Raw genomic sequence first — 16,720 nt, forward strand, 5'->3', positions numbered from 1 at the left:
ATCCTTTCAGGGGGAGAAATTACTAATCGCATGTTCATACAATGTATGGACAGCGATCTGTCATTTCCCCATGTCAGTCCCACCCCCCTTCAGTTAGAACACACCTAAGGAACATAATTAACCCCATGCTCGCCCCCTATTGTTAACCCCTTCCCTGTCAGTGATATTTTTACAGTAATCAATGCATTTTTATAGCACTGATCGCTATAAAAATGCCAATAGTCCCAAAAATGTGTCAAAAGTGTCCGAACTGTCCGCCATAAGGTCGCAGTACCAATAAAAATCTCTTATCGCCGCCATTACTAGTAAAAATATATATATATATTAATAAAAATGCCATAAAACTATCCCCTATTTTGTAAACGCTATAACTTTTTGATTGAACCAATCAATAAATGCTTATTGCGATTTCTTTTTTTTTACGAAAAATATGTAGAAGAATACATATCTGCCTAATCTGAGGAAAAAAATAGTTTTAAATCTTTTTGGGGATATTTATTATAGCAAAAAGTAAAAAATATTCATTTTTTTTTCAACATTTTTGTTTTATAGCGCAAAAAATAAAAACCGCAAAGGTGATCAAATACCACCTATTTGTGGGAAAAAAAAGTATGCCAATTTTGTATGGGTGCCACGTCGCACAACCGTGCAATTGTCAGTTAAAGCGACGCAGTCCCGAATCGCAAAAAGTGGCCCGGTCATTGACCAGCAAAATGGCCCAGAGCTTAAGTGGTTAGACGATGTCAGGTTTGTACTGACTCCTATTAATTAACATGAGTTTGAATGTGATTGCTTACTTCTCAACAGAGCTACATCCCCAGTTATAAGAGGGTGTGCACACTAATGAAACCACATTATTTTCGTTTTTTTTTGTCTTTCTCCCCCTAAAAGATTTTAGTTTGTTTTTCAATCGGGTTTGTACAGTTTATACGTCACAGGTGGAAACAGTTCTTAAATGATTTATCTTTGTCTCATTACAGAAACCTGACATTTATCCACTGTAGCAACCTTTCCAGTTTTTAGAAGCTGAAAATAAGCCCTTGATCTTAGGCTTTTTAGCTCTTATTTGGTTCAGTTGTTGTACATCTTTAGGAGAGAAAAAGTACATTGAGTGGCAGTGTAATAGTTTACACTTGAAGCCTCAGTTTATTTTGCTTTAGGTCGTCGTCCTGTTTGAGATTTTCTACCTTCAGAGAGAAAAGTACATTGAATGGTGGTGTAGTAGTTTACACTTGAAGCTTCGGGTTTATTTTGCTTTCGGTCGTCGTTCTGTTGGAGATTTTTTTACCTTCAGAGGGATTGTATTGCTGCCAGAGAGAAGTAAATTTGTTATGTTATTTTAGCAATCTGAAACATTGGCAGCGCCAGAGCTGCTGGACTGAGGTCAAGTCAAGAAATATCAGATTTTTTTTTTTGTTAACATGAAAAGAGCTCAGTTTAATTCACGTAAACAAGGTCTCCAGTTACGCTGTGAATTGTCAGAGTTCTGAGGAGAGGGGAAGTGAATGGCACCAATGGAGAGGTTCGAGTAGAAATCCTCATTTTAGGTTTCTTGTCTGAATCATAATACTTATACTTTTTTTTTTTTTTTTAAGTATAAAATTGAAAAGGAACGTACAAGACTAAAATGCTTTAGGGCCCTTTCACACGTGCGGACCGTTCAGTTCCGCCTGTCAGTTTTCTCAGGCGGACCTGAACGGGCACTCCAAGTACCTCTATGGAGCATCGAATGTCAGCGGTGACATGTCCTCTGACATCCGATCAGCCCCGATCCGATCCTCTCCGTTAAAGTGTGACGTCTGTCCTCTTGCTGATATCATCCAGAACAACAACCTGGAGTGCCAGCTTTACGCTGATGACACACAAATTCTGGTTGATTCCGCAGGAGGACCTCAGCAGTCTGTTTAGTTGGCGAGATGCCTGGTAGAAATACAGGACTGGATGGCTGGTAATAAGCTTGGATTGAACGCAGCCAAAACCAAAGTTTTATTAATCGGTTCTAATAGCACCCCCCTGTTGGCGGCGTGGCCTCCATCTTTCGGACCCACACCCATTCCAGCCAAGCAGGTAAAAAAACTAGGAGTCATAATTGACGACACTCTCTCGTTTGTGCCCCACTTTAGAAACATCATGCGGAATGCCAATTACCATCTAAGGCTCCTCAGGAAAGTGAAACATCTATTCACGCAAAATAACAGATCCTTACTTGCCCAGGCCTTTATCCATTCCAGGTTAGACGGGGCAAACGTATCCCTACTGGGTGCCCTGCAGAAATGGATCCACAAGCTCCAGGTGGTGCAGAACCACACTGCTCGCTTTGTTCTCGGTTTAGCGAGACAAGATCACATGAGCATGGCCAGGAAATGTCTTCATTGGCTCCCGATCGAGCAGAGAGTTACTTTTAAAACTCTCTGTATTTTCTTCCGTGCATACTGGGGACAGGGTCCCAAGTATTTACATAGTCTGGCGATGCACTATGAACCCACGCACCAATTAAGATCCAAGACCCAACACTTAGCCACAGTTATTCTGTTTAAACTGTTATCCATGGGAGGCAAACGACTTCAGAGTAGGGTGGCCATGATGTGGAATGCCCTTTCCCTGGAGCGATGGGATCCACGGATCAACGGAGCGATGGGATCCGCACATGTGAAAGGGGCCTTACACGTAAAGTAATTTCTTTATGTGTGCACTGGAACAGGTTTTTAGTTTTGCTTGTCCACCTATGTGCTACTGTTGCTACCTAAACTGAATCTGAACTCAAAGTTTTTTTTTGTTATTTTACAAGGAAGTTTTTTAGGCCAGGATTCTCCAAACTACATAGCAGCAAACAAATACTCTTGCGCACAAGTGTGTTGATCAGATGATCTAAGGTTCAGGCTGGATAATTATTATTATTATTATACAGGATTTATATAGCGCCAACAGTTTGCGCAGCGCTTTACAACATCAGGGAAGACAGTACAGTTACAATACAATTCAATACAGGAGGGATCAGAGGGCCCTGCTCATTAGAGCTTACAATCTAGAAGGGAGGGTCAAGTGGAACAAAGGGTAGTAGATGTGGGGGGTGATCAGATGGACAAAATTAAAATACAGTTGGTAGGTGTGGGTAGGATGGGCTTCTCTGAAGAGGAGGGTTTTCAGGGATCCTCTAAAAGCTAATAGAGAAGGAGATAGACGGACAGATTGGGGTAAGGAGTTGGAGAGGCTCTGGAAAAGTCCTGTAGACGAGCATGGGAGGAGGTGATGAGAGAGCTAGAGAGCAGGAGGTCTTGAGAGGAACGAAAAGAATGATTAGGTTGGTATTTAGAGACTAGGTCAGTGATGTAGCTGGGGGCAGAGTTGTGGATGGCTTTGTAGGATAATGTCTCCGGCCTTGCTGCCCTCCAGGATAGGGGAATCCTAGCAAATGAGAAAAGGAATAAAGAAAAGAGGGCGCTCCAGCCTTGTGCATTATCCTTTTGATATGTTCCAGGTGATGAAAGAGAGGACATAAAAACCACTGCTTGCTGACGTGTTTCGAAGGGATATCTTCTTCCTCAGAGCCTTGTCGCAAAACGTGTCAGCCAGCAGTGGTTCTCCTGTTTCTTTCACATGTTTGTGAGTCGTTTTTATTCATTCTTTTAATAAACTCATCAAAGGATAATGCACAAGGCTGGTGCGCCCTCTTTATTCCTTCTCCAAACTACAGTCCATGGGCCACATCTGGTTTTATATGGCCCTCTAGTAGGGTCAGTGACATTTTCTCAGTATGAACAGATTCAGGATTAAAGTGGTATTAAAGCTTAAAAATGTTATACTTGCATGCTCTGTGCAGTGGTTTTGCACAGCGCTGCTCCGATCCTCTTCTTTTCGGGTCCCCCACCGGCGCTCCTCCCCCTTGGGCAGTGCCCCCCAGAGAAAGCCGCATGCACTAAGGGGACCAATGCATGCTCTCTACCCAGGCGCTGCTCTATGCCTCCATCAGACATGCCCCCGCGGCTCCGCTCTCTCCTCATTGAAAGAACTCTGTTAAGGATTGGGGGGCCCTGCACACAGAGGCCCAGATTCTCGTATCTGGGCGTAAAACTGCGGCGGCGTAACGTATGTCATTTACGTTACGCCGCCGCAAGTTTTACAGGCAAGTGCTTTATTCACAAAGAACTTGCCTGTAAAGTTGCAGCGGCGTAGCGTTAATCCCCCAGCGCAAGCCCGCCTAATTCAAATGATCCGGGTAGGGGGCGTGGATCATTTAAATTGGGCGCGTTCCCGCGCAGAACGTACTGCGCAGGCGCCGTCCCTAAAATTTCCCGACATGCATTGCGCTAAATGACGTCCCAAGGACGTCATTGGTTTCGACGTTAACGTAAATGGCGTCCCCATCGCAAACGACGTACATTTTTAAATTTCGACGCGGGAACGACGGCCATACTTAACATAGACTGCGCCCCATATACCCAGGGGCAACTTTACGCGTCGCAAATCTAACGTAAATTTCGTAAATTCACTGTGTCGACCGCGCGTACGTTCGGGAATTCGCGTATTTAGCTAATTTGCATACTCGATCGGGAAAACGACGGAGGCGACACCTAGCGACGAAAAAAAAATTGCATTTAAGATCCGACAGCGTAAGAGCCTTACGCCTGTCGGATCTAATGGTTATCAATGCGTAACTGATTCTAAGAATCAGTCGCATAGATACGACGGCCCAGATTAGGACTTACGACGGCGCACATGGCGTTGCGCCGTCGTAAGCCCTTTCTGAATCTGGGCCAGAATGTTTTTTTCCTTCAGCCTTTAGAAACGCATTAAGATCACCAAATGTTGCCTATTGTCTGTGCTTCAATGCCTCCCAACCCTCACCTGTACTTTGGATATGGACCCTGATGTATTGGTGGGACACTGATGGGAATTTTTTTCCCCAGCATAAGTATTTGTAAAATGTACAAATGGCATGCAATGACATAAAAGTCCTTCAAGTTCACTAAAAATAATATAGCCCAAATTTGTGCAATTCAATGCTTCCTTTATTTTTTCACACCACAAAGTGCTTCGGCATTTTACCAGATATCAGAGATCTCTAAGCTTTCAATGTCAATACCGCAATTCCCACGGCCTGTTCACAGCATGTACAAATGAATAGCTGGTGACCTCCGAGAACACAAGGGTGATCAAAGGCAGACCACATTGTGTAATTCAGCTAAAACCAATCTGTTTTATTATAAAGAAAAGGTACAATGTACAGTTGTGCGCAAAAGTTTGCATACCCTGGCAGAAATTGTCACATTTTGGCATTAATATCAAAAATATGACTGATCATGCCAAAAAACTGTCTTATATTTAAGGTTAGTGATCACATAAAGCCATTTATTATCACATAGTTTTTTGGCTCCTTTTAAAATCCATAACAGAAATCACCCAAATGGCCCTGATCAAAAGTTTACATACCCTGGATGTTTTGGCCTTGGTACAGACACAGAAGGTGGCACACGCAGGTTATAATGGCTATTAAAGGTTAATTTCCCACATTTGTGACTTTTGAAATCGCAATTAGTGTCTGTGTACAAATAGTCAATGAGTTTGTTAGCTCTCACATGGATGCACTGAGCAGGCTAGATACTAAACTAATTTTCCAAAAACAGCCAACTGCTATCTTAAGGAAATATCTGGAATGATTAATTTTGGCTAAGCAGTGCCTTGATCTACTTTTTTCTTTGAAATCCTAGAGAAGTTATAGTGCACTACTTGACTTGTGATGATGCCTGGAGCCTCGTGGCTGCCTTTCTAGAGTGTGAGATGACCTCTATTCACAAAAGATTTAAATTGGAAGTTGGTGATGATGGCCTTGAGGGCAAATGAAGAGGCAGCTCGAAGGGCCTCTGGTGCGAGCACTTCTTTTGCTTCCTCTATTCTGTAAATCTTTGATTTCTGCTCCTCTCCTCCTGGCTTTTTGATCTTGACCTCACCAATCATCAGGGTCAAAGGATTGACATGACTCTATGGCTCTAACAAAATTGCTGTCCCCAAATTAATTTGCAGTAACGTTTTATTTTTTTATTTTTTCATAACAAAAACCAGTAAGGAAACTCAGTTATGCTTGCACATAAAGGATCCTAGGAGATTTGGCTTCTCTTTAAAAGTGATTTCACTATGTCTCATAGTAATAAGTCAATACAGGCGGCTTAGACTCCTACTTACAAATGGAGGAAGACAACAGGAAGCGAGAGGAAATCTACCGCTAGGAAGGGAAATTATCTCCTGTAAGAGTTAATATGAGAAAAAGGTGTATCCACTGAAGGTTTATCACCAATCCTTGTCTCAACAACCCAAAATTCAATTGTCATTGGGACAAAAAGTGAGGTGAAATCTTCTGAACATGGGCACAGACAGCAAAACAATTGTTAGAGGTGATAACCCTTCCCTATGCCATCCAAAAAGCTTGAAAATAGTTATTTTGGCTTAAAAAATGTACCTGTTCCAACTTGCAAACAGATTCAACTTAAGAAGAAACCTACAGACCCTGTCTTGTTTGTAACCCGGGGACTGCCTGTATAGCTTTTATGTGCCGTATATACTCGAGTATAAGCCGAGATTTTCAGCCCTTTTTTTTTGGGCTGAAAATGCCCCACTCGGCTTTATACTCGAGTCAGTGTACCTGGAAATATTGAGAGGCTGCAGGCGTCCATCGTTTAAAGAAACTTGCGGTCTCCTCTTGTCCCTTCCGTGATAGGCGGAACTGTGTCTGCTGAGAAATGCCTATCACGAACGTTCTCTCATCCTCACCAATCTCAGCAGACACTGTGTTCAGTGTTCCGCCAATCACGGATGCCTTTTCATCCTCGGACGTCCGTGATTTGCGGAACACTGAACACAGTGTCTGCTGGGAAACTGAGTCCGAGGATGAGAGAACGTCCAGGAGGAGAGTTTTAAGCATTGAATGGACGCCCACAGCCTCTCAATTTCGAGCACAGGGATGACTGGCACAGTGAGGTTGCAATGGGCACAGTGAGGCATGCAAATGGGCTTTTGACCCTCTTTTCTGCTTACAGTGGCTGCTGCATTCTCACCCTAGGCTTATATACTCGAGTCAATACATTTTCCCAGTTTTTTGTGGTAAAATTAGGTGCCTCGGCTTACACTCTGGTCGGCTTATACTCAAGTATATACGGTATATTTTATATATGAATATGATCCAGCTTTATTGTATAGACTAAAGATAATCCAACATTGTACTCCCTCTGTACATACATGGCTAAATATGTTTGGCAGTGGCCATATGAAGGTTAGGGGTATTACTGGTCTAAAGGGAAATGTGAATTTAATAGGTTAAGTATAATTTATTTTCTAAAATCTCCCTTGCTATAAGCTATGACTGCTTATACTCTTTCTTTGTACAGCCAAATATTGGTAATCCTGATACATTCTTATGCTTTTATACTTTAATAATAACAGAATATGCCACAAAAAATGGCTAAGCGATAGAATACTAAGAACTTGGTAAAAAGAATGCCTTTATTATTGCCAGAAAAATCATGGTAAGTCACTAATGGAAAAAAGATTAGCTGAATGGGAGATCACTTGCCGTCCACTTGACTTTCTGTGTGCACGACTTCTCCAATATAAGATTTAAAAGAGAAGTCTGGGTTTTATTTTATCTTTAGATTCATACTTACCTCGGTGGATGGAGCATCAGACTGATGCTCCATCTGTCCCCCGCCATCTCTGAACCGAGCCACCGAACATCGCCGATGGCTAATTTCTCACTCCTCCCTCAGAGGAAAGCTGTTCACTGTCGGCTTCTTAAAGGAAAACTAAAGGCAGAATTTTTTTAATTTTTTTTTTAATAACAAACATTTTATACTTGCCTCCACTGTGCAGCTCGTTTTGCACAGTGTCCCCGAATCCGGGCCTTCTGGGGTCCCTCGGCGGCTGTCTCGGCTCCTCCTCGCAAAAGCTTTTCACCTTCATGTGAGCGAGCTCGCATGGTGGAAAGCTTTTGCGAGCGCGCTCCCGTGATACAGCGGCAAGCATAGCCGCCCACTGTATCACCCGCCGCGTCATCCGCTGTGATTGACAGCAGTGCCAGCCAATGGCTGCGCTGCTATCAATCCGTCCAGCCTAGCCAATCAACGGCCAGGCTGGGAACCGAAGAGGATCACGTGGACGCCCGTGGGACTTTCGAGGGGTCAGGTAAGTAAAACGGGGGTTCGGGGGGGGGGGGGAGCGGTACAGTCGGATGTTTTTTCACTTTAATGCATAGGATTCATTAAGGTGAATAAACATTTACCTTTACAACCCCTTTAACTCTCTTCTTCTCCACGCTGATTGGAGCGCTGAGCAGTGGAGGGACGGGGAAAGGCTGTCTCAGTGGCTTGCTGAGACTGCCATCAATCAGGGCAGCTGGCAGATCCCGACTTGGAAGTCGGGATGACGCGCTTCCCCAACTGATGGCAGCGTCATCAGCAGAGAGCAGACTTCAGATGGCTCTCCGCTGGAAACGGGTCACAGGAGTGCAAAATGTATTGCACTCCTGTGACCCATAGGAGAATCCCAGCCTAAAAAGCTCAGGCTGGAGTTCTCACTTTCCCAAAAAACTGCCATTTTTCTATTCCATGGTGTTTTACTAAATAATAATGTTTTGTTTTTTAATTCGGAATTGCCCTTTAAGGCGGTGAGAGCAGTGGGACATGCAAGTACCACCTGGCTAACTTTTGGCATCTGTTCAGGGCAGCCATTACCTTTTAGGATCCATTCACACCACAATGTGTGCATTGCGTGCACATGCTAGCGCATCTGGTGTAAATGGACCCTAAGTCAAACAGGTGTATTTTTTTGTGACTGTTCATGTGTAGACTATAATGATGTGCGATCGAGACATCTCTTGTTCTAGAAGTGGGATGTGCAGGTTCACATCTGTTCAGGACAGCAAGTCTCTAAACACAAACAAATGTATTGTGCCTTATGTTAAAGGGGTTGTAAAGGTACAATTTGTTTTTCCTAAATAGCTTCCTTTACCTTAGTGCAGTCCTCCTTCACTTACCTCATCCTTCCATTTTGCTTTTAAATGTCCTTATTTCTTCTGAGAAATCCTCACTTCCTGTTCTTCTGTCTGTAACTCCACACAGTAATGCGAGGCTTTCTCCCTGGTGTGGAGTGTGGTGCTCGCCCCCTCCCTTGGACTACAGGAGAATCCGGACGCTCTGTACGTTGCAGATAAAGAAAAAGGAGCTGTGTGTTAGTGGGCGTCCTGACTCTCCTGTAGTCCAAGGGAGGTGGTGCGCACAACACTCCACACCAGGGAGAAAGCCTTGCATTACTGTGAGGATTTCTCAGAAGAAATGAGGACATTTAAAAGCAAAATGAAAGGATGAGGTAAGTGAAGGAGGACTGCACTAAGGTAAAGGAAGCTATTTAGGAAAAAAAAAATGTACCTTTACAACCCCTTTAAGCCTACAGAAATCTTCACTGCTGGCCTTTTACAGAGAAAATAGTAGCAGGGCTTTCTAAGTCAACCACCTCGTTCCCACTGATTGCTGGTACCCCAAAGACATCATGCTCGGTCAGTAGACTGTCATCTAATTCCTAGGGATAACTTTATATTACATCAGTGTTTCTCAACCTTCCTAGTGCCGTGACCCCTTGATACAATTTCCCAGGTAAACAGTAAAATTATTTTCGTAGCGTGGGTTGTGAGCACCCAAGGCAAGACAAGTAATTTGCGCCCCTAACCCATTAACATTTAGAGCTCCCTGAGTTCCTTCCACTTGTACAATATTAAAACCCCTTTGTGGTGTCTCTTAGCAGTGACACCTTTGCCGAAATCAGGAGATAGGGTCTTCTCCAGCCCCTCCCACTTCACATTCATCACCAGTCAGCTGACCTCTAGTCTCCGCGCCCCCCCCCCCCCCAGCTATGCCATGAACTGAATGGGCGCCTGCGAAGAGGCTGAGTGGGCAAAAAGGCTGGGAGAGCGGTGCAGGCTTTTGGAACAGCCCAGAATTCAGTGACCCCTGGCAAATCATCATTCGACCCCCAGGTTGAGAACCACTGTATTACATGGTCATTTTCCACATATAGGACTTCTTTATTCTTTCTGACATCAATGTCGGGTTTTACATTTTATTTTATCCAATTTTTTTAACCGTTCTTCATTTAGTTAGATGAATGCTGTGCAAATCTGCTTGCTGATGGATCAGAAGGTTGAGAATTTGTTTCTTGGTTGCCAGAGGAACCATCTCTCCTGGGCAAACACCATCTTGCTGATCTCACCTCGGGTATGAGGGCCTTGATGAAAATTTTACAAGCCTGCCATGCTCAGTAGTCACATGTGCATCATAAAGTCGCCCAAAATTACCTGCTTTTCTAAGCGTTACCCAGCAGGCTTATATCCTGACTCTGCCTGTGTTCCATAGTCCTGGTTTCTGAGAGTCACCTCTGATGGTTGTGTAGAAGATGTAAGGCCATTGGAATGTTTTTCCTCGCCTGCCACATTTTACAGGCTGTGAAGGGCAGCTTGCTCGATTCCTGCATGACCTCATCGCCCGCTCTTGTTTGTTGTACAGCTGATTTTGGGTGGGAGCATTTGGCTCCGGCTTGGGGACTGCGCTTTTAAAGGAATTGTTAGGAGCCTTCACCTAGGGGGATTTGAAAACCATTCTTCGTTGCTAAAGAAATATATCTTTTTAATCCTTTATATTTGGTTGGTAGAACGTCAGTTCTATGGAGCGCAAGTGACAGCTTTAGTGGAATTTAATTTGACAGATCTCTGTGGGTTTTAGCAGAGGACGCTTCACAAATCTGGAATGTTTAATACTAAGCAGTCAGTAAAAAGAATGTCTTTAATATTGCCAGATCATATCAAAGTGGAGTGGTGTTTGATTTAAAAAACCACAGTAGTCAAATAGTAGAATCATTATTTGCGTTATTTGACATTGCCGTGCAGGAAAACATTTCAGCTGTGCCGAATGCAGAAAGTCCACTTGATTCACCATAACTCAAGTTTCTAATAATTTTCCATTCATAAATCGATCACAACTTGGGCCGCGTACACACGGTCGTTCCAAACCGATGAGAATGGTCCGACTGGGCCATTTCCATCGGTTCACCGCTGAAGTGGTCTGATGTGCGTACACACCATCGTTCCAAAAACCGATCGGGTCAGAACGCGGTGACGTCAAACAAACGACGTGCTGAATAAAACAAAGTTCAATGCTTCCAAGCATGCGTCGACTTGATTCTGAGCATGCGTGGGTTTTGAACCAATGCTTTCTGTACTAACCATCGATTTGGACCAATCGGGCAGCGGTCCATCGGTTCGATTTTGAAGCATGTTTTAAATTTTTGGACAGAAGGAAAACAGACCGATGGGCTATACACGCGGTCGGTTTGGACCGATGAAACTGAACCTCGGTTCATTCTCATCGGTTTTGTCTGACCGTGTGTACGCGGCCTTAGAGTGCCTTTGGGTGCAATTGCAAACTCTCGACATGTGTTGTGTTTTTTTTTCTGCATTTCGAAAAAATTCTGAATAATAGAATTATCCTAAAAAATTAAATAAAAAAATGTAAGCACATCTTAACCCAAACCGTTATTTGCTTTGGAAGCTGCGTTGGCTTTATTTTTATGGGCTTTTTTTCTTTCTTTTCACCTGGTGATTGTGCCAGTAAGGACTTGTTCTGATGGGCAGTTGCCCCTCAATAAAATTATCCATAATGGATCAGTTTTCAGAGCGATGAGGAGCTGATCAATCACCTTCTCCTGGCCTGTTCAAATACTATAAAGAGGCTGGACCACCACATAAATTGAGGCATAATGCCATACACCTCTCATTGGCTGGTGGTAAATTTTTGCCATTCCGTTGGCTGCCTTGTTGAATGAGACCTTCCACACGACCCGTCCTAGGGATACAACGTTCACGAACTGTACTGTATTTATTGAAGAACATGGTTGTCATCCAACGCTGCTCTCTTGATTTGGGCTTCAAACACCCCCAATTCCATATTTCCATTACATGGGGAGGGTAGAGATGTGAAGATTCACAACATTGATTGAGGTTTCTGTTCAATGCACAGAAAGCTACAAGGACACAAGTTTTTTGTCGGGATCAACAGGTATTTTTGGTACTTTTTGATAATGTACTTGGTTTGAAAAAACAAACTAATGCAGCCACAACATCTGAGGACTGGTAAGCCACAATAAATAACTTTTGTTGTCCTTTTGGTTTACATATACTTTAAATTGGACCCCAAAGTTTCCCGTTGCATATTGCCCTCATGAAAATGGCTTTACAGACTCTTAAAAATTGCTTGTTTTTTGATTTTTAAGACACAAAAAAGGAAATATTTCATTAAACGACGAGATTTTGGCGCAACCAAACTGATATGGTCATGATTTTGTCTTTCAGGTGGACTTTGGACAGTGCTAACACTAGGGGGCGTAGGTAGCAAACCAACCCCCCAACAGGAGCAGTCTTCACCCCTGGCTAACCAGAGTCTGCTACTTATTCTGGTCCTCGCCAACCTAACTGATGCACCAGATAGTCCGAATCCTTTCCGACAGTCTATCTGTTCCTTCAGGAATACACAAGGTATGTTTTTTTGCCGTTATTTAAAGTGCTGGTCCAGCCAAAACCGTTTTGTTTTTGTCATTTTGAATCTGCTTCCACCCACCACTTGGGGACTCCAAAGGTAAGGATTCACAGAGGTCAGAGCTCTGCTTAATTTGGTTTAATATCTTTCTCTTTCTGTGCTAATTACTCTAAGGTCCATCGAAGTCCCAGCAGAGAAAGTGTGACCCTTCATAACGGGCTTGACAGCTGAGTAAAGATCCCACCACTGGGGTTCCTAGTTAAAATAAGGATAATTCAACACTTTATTGCACATCCAAAAGGGAAATTGTTTTAGGGGGATTAAGCTTTTTACAATGTTTTGGCAATATATTAAATGAACGCTCCTTCGTGTCTTGCCTGTAGAATTCCGGTTGGCATTAAGTAAAAAATTCTTTATGCACAATAACATTGACGGATTCAGCATTGGCTGTACAGCAGAGGCAAGGATATTGAATTCTGCTTTAATATTATAGTCGCAATTGTAGGCAAAGGCAAACCATTACAAGAAGCAGAGGGTGTCATTGATAGATTTAAAGACGGAGATACTAACAATGTTATAGGGGAGTGCTCCACGTCGGCAGGTAAGAACACCTCTGTGGAATAGGTGGGAGAGAGGGGCGCCAATTAGACAAAGGCAAAATGAGTAAAAAGAAGAGAAGAGTTGAACATAGGCAATGGGGAAAAGAGAAATGTAGAAGGCCAAGGACGAAGGAAGAAATCAAAAGGGAGTATTTGCCTGGGTTAAGGAGGAGAGGGAGGGTGGGGGGGAAGCGGACCACCTGCCAGGTACAGCAAATGTGGGCAGCAGTTGTCCTCATATGGAAAGTAGAGTTCAGTTGATGTTCAGTGTGCGGGTCTTCAAACTGTCTAAACAAAGGGCCAGTTTACTGTCCTTCAAACTTTACAGGGACTGGACTGTGGTCAGTGGGAGTAGAACACAATGCCCTGGCATCAGTGGGAGTAAACAATGACCCATCTTTGTTATTGGATGGGGCGGGATACTGCCCCATCATTGGTGCCAGTGGAAGGAACAGTGGGGTCAGTGGGAGGAACAGTGCCCAATTGTTGGTGTCAGTGGGAAGAACAGTGCCCCATCGTTGGGGTCAGTTGGAGGAACAGTGCCAGATAAGGGCAAGCAAAGGGCTGCAGTTTGGAGACCACTGTCATAGACCATAGTCCCTATGAGCCACTATTGGCCCTCGTGAAGTAGTGTTTTTGGAGTGTGAACGTACCTCCTTAAGTGAAGCAGTGCCACGTCGCAAATGGTGATGTGTTGTCTGAAATGTAGTAAACGTTCATCATTTTTTTTTTTTTTTTTTAATGTGGCCCAGTGCCTACTCACAGATGAGTTTGAGATGTCCATTTCACTACACCACTCAGAAATGTCCAATCTTTTATTTCAGACAGCTCTGTTCCACCCGCCCCCAGCGCGCACTCATTTCAGATCAATTTCAACAGTCTGTACACAGCCCTCTGTGAGCAGCAAACGTCCGACCAGGCCACCCTCCTCCTGTACACCTTACTACATCAGAACAGCAACGTGCGCACTTACATCCTGTCCCGCACAGACATTGAGAGCCTTGTAAGTATCACTTATAATTTGTATATAAAAAGAGAAACTTTTGAGAGAAATAAGCTGGCCGACCTCTTCCGGATATGCCAGTTGCCTAGCTGTCATTCTTATCCACTTGCTTTTAAATCTTGTCACTGACCTGAAACACATACACGGAGCATGCTCTCTGATGGCTCTTCTTGCATTTTTATTGCATGTTAACTTATTGATTTGGCAGCTTTTTAAAAGGAACCTGTCTACAAAGAAATTTGTTAGAGAGACCGTGATCATCTGAAGTCTCCCAGCTGTGTGGGGTCATGCAGCTAACAGGCAAATGTCAGATTACAGATGAACTCTGGCTCCCCCTGACACCCCAGCATCTTGATATCACATATGTTAATTAAAGGGGAAATATAGATATTCTTAAAGCGGTAATAAACCAAAAAGGAAATATTGCAGCTTACCGATCATTAGATGTGCTGGCTGCATTGGTTTTCTTTACTTTAGGCCCCCCCCTCTATTTTCAATTTGTGGTCTGGCTGGTAACACACCTCCTGTATTAGCAAGTTCCCGCTCTGGATGTAGGAGCACAGGGGGCACCTTTAGACTGCAGCCATGCCGGTTTGGTGGGAAGCAGATTTAAATACACTAAGACCCGGTTCACACAGGGGCGACCTGGGATCCGACTTGAAGTTGCCCTAAGTCGTGTGGTTGAGAAAATTAATGGAAGTGAATGGAGCCGTCTTAATGTACACTACTGAAGTCGCTCCAACTTCAGAAAAGGTTCCTGTACAACTTCAATCTGACTTCCAGGCAACTTGTACCCATTGATTTCAATGGAAGTTGCCTCATAAGTCTGATCACTGTCTTAACTGAAGCAACGTTGTTTGATTGGCCACTGGAAAGCCTCCTGTCCTGGAGGCAACTTGAAGTTGCCTTGTAAGTTGCCCGATGATTCATACTCAAGTCGTGTCCAAGTTACCTCCCAAAGTCGTGCTGGAAGTCGTGTTGAACCGGCTCTAACAAATTGAAGCCAAACTCCAGCTCACAATTTATTTTCTATTACAACAAACGGTTGTTTTTCCTTTTGGGATAAAGGTTTAACAAGAATAAAGACTGGATTATTGAACGCAGCCCTAATAATGGTAATTGGTCTGTCTTCACTTGCCATGGCTGCCATACCCTAGATACGCCACTGGGTATTCCTGTGACTTTTGAGAGCTGTGCTGTCCTTGGGGTAGTGTGACTCCAGTTTGATGTTTTGATGTGCCCCAATGATGACCTGGGTTCACAGAAAGCAGATTGGATGCCACTAGGTATGATTCAGCCCAAACTTCAGGATCAAATGATCAGTTGAATAATTGTATTGATAAGTTTGTGTCCACTTTTCCAATGGAAGGTGCACATTGATGACTCCCTGCAGTCATGCATAGAAAGGAAGGGATCAGAAATTGGGCAAGAGGGTCTTAAAGAGGAAGTAAACCCTTCGTTTTTTTTTTTTTAAAACCCTGCAATAGAAAGGCATAAATGAGCTAGTATGCACAGTATACTAGCTCATTATGTGTCACTTACCTGCGATAGAAGCCCCCGAAGTCCTCCTCCGTCCCGTCCACCGCCACTATGTCCCCTTGTCGCTTCTTCCTGTTATCGCCGCTCCAGCGATGTGATTGGCCAGAGCAGCGATGACGTTACTCCCGCACATGCGCGCGGGACCGGCAGATCCCCGTGCATGCGTGGAAATACGGCATTAACCCCATTAATAAAAAGGGCACTGCTCAGTGCGCCTGCGCCGTTGTTTATGGCGCTCACCTCAATTGTAAATATCTCCTAAACCATGCAGGTTTAGGAGATATTTCTTGCACCTACAGGTAAGCCTTAAAGCGGTTGTGAACCTTTATTTTGGACTTTTACCTACAGGTAAGCCTATAATAAGGCTTACCTGTAGGTATAAAGAATATCTCCTAAACCTGTACGGTTTAGGAGATATTCCCCTCGCAATGCGGGCGGCGCATGCACAGGGGGGAATCCACGGCGAAAGATCCGGCAGCCGCCGGACCTTGCCGATTTTAAATCTCCCGCGCAGACGCGCGGGAGTGACGTCATCGCCGCTCCAGCCAATCACAGCGCTGGAGCGGCGATACCCGGAAGACACGCCGGAGCAAGATGACATCTCGCTCGGCGTGAACCAGTTAAGTGTCGTTCACCTCGTTTTGAGGTAAGTATTTCATAATCAGCTATTATGCGGTGCATACTAGCTGATTATGCTTTTTGCCTTGCAGGTAAAAAAAAAAAATTATATATGCGGTTTACAACTGCTTTAATCTAGGCTTACCTGTAGGTGCAAGATGTGTGGTTGGGTTTACAACCACTTTAAGATGACAAGTGACAACATATTTTAAGAAATGGGCTTGTGGTGTAATGCTTATGTGTTGTTTTTGAAGGTTCTGCCCATTCTGGAGATCTTGTACCATGTCGAAGATCGGAATTCCCACCACGTTTATATGGCTCTGATCATTCTTCTCATCATGACAGAAGATGATGGCTTCAATCGCTCTATTCATGAAGTGGTAAGACTTTTA

The 16,720-nt window shown here is 43.8% G+C and overlaps 1 protein-coding gene across 2 annotated transcripts in view; it reads left to right on the forward strand.

The window, feature by feature from the left end:
• Window positions 1–16,720, forward strand: part of DYM (dymeclin) — a 546,263-nt gene that overhangs the window by 220,836 nt on the left and 308,707 nt on the right. For both annotated transcript variants that reach the window (XM_040336503.1, XM_040336511.1), the window contains exons 9-11: window positions 12,386–12,568; window positions 13,993–14,171; window positions 16,583–16,708. In XM_040336503.1, coding sequence (XP_040192437.1) covers window positions 12,386–12,568; window positions 13,993–14,171; window positions 16,583–16,708 — 488 coding nt within the window. The remainder of the gene's footprint in view (window positions 1–12,385; window positions 12,569–13,992; window positions 14,172–16,582; window positions 16,709–16,720) is intronic.

Source organism: Rana temporaria, chromosome 1 (assembly GCF_905171775.1).
Source record: "Rana temporaria chromosome 1, aRanTem1.1, whole genome shotgun sequence".
NCBI classification, from domain to species: domain Eukaryota; kingdom Metazoa; phylum Chordata; class Amphibia; order Anura; family Ranidae; genus Rana; species Rana temporaria.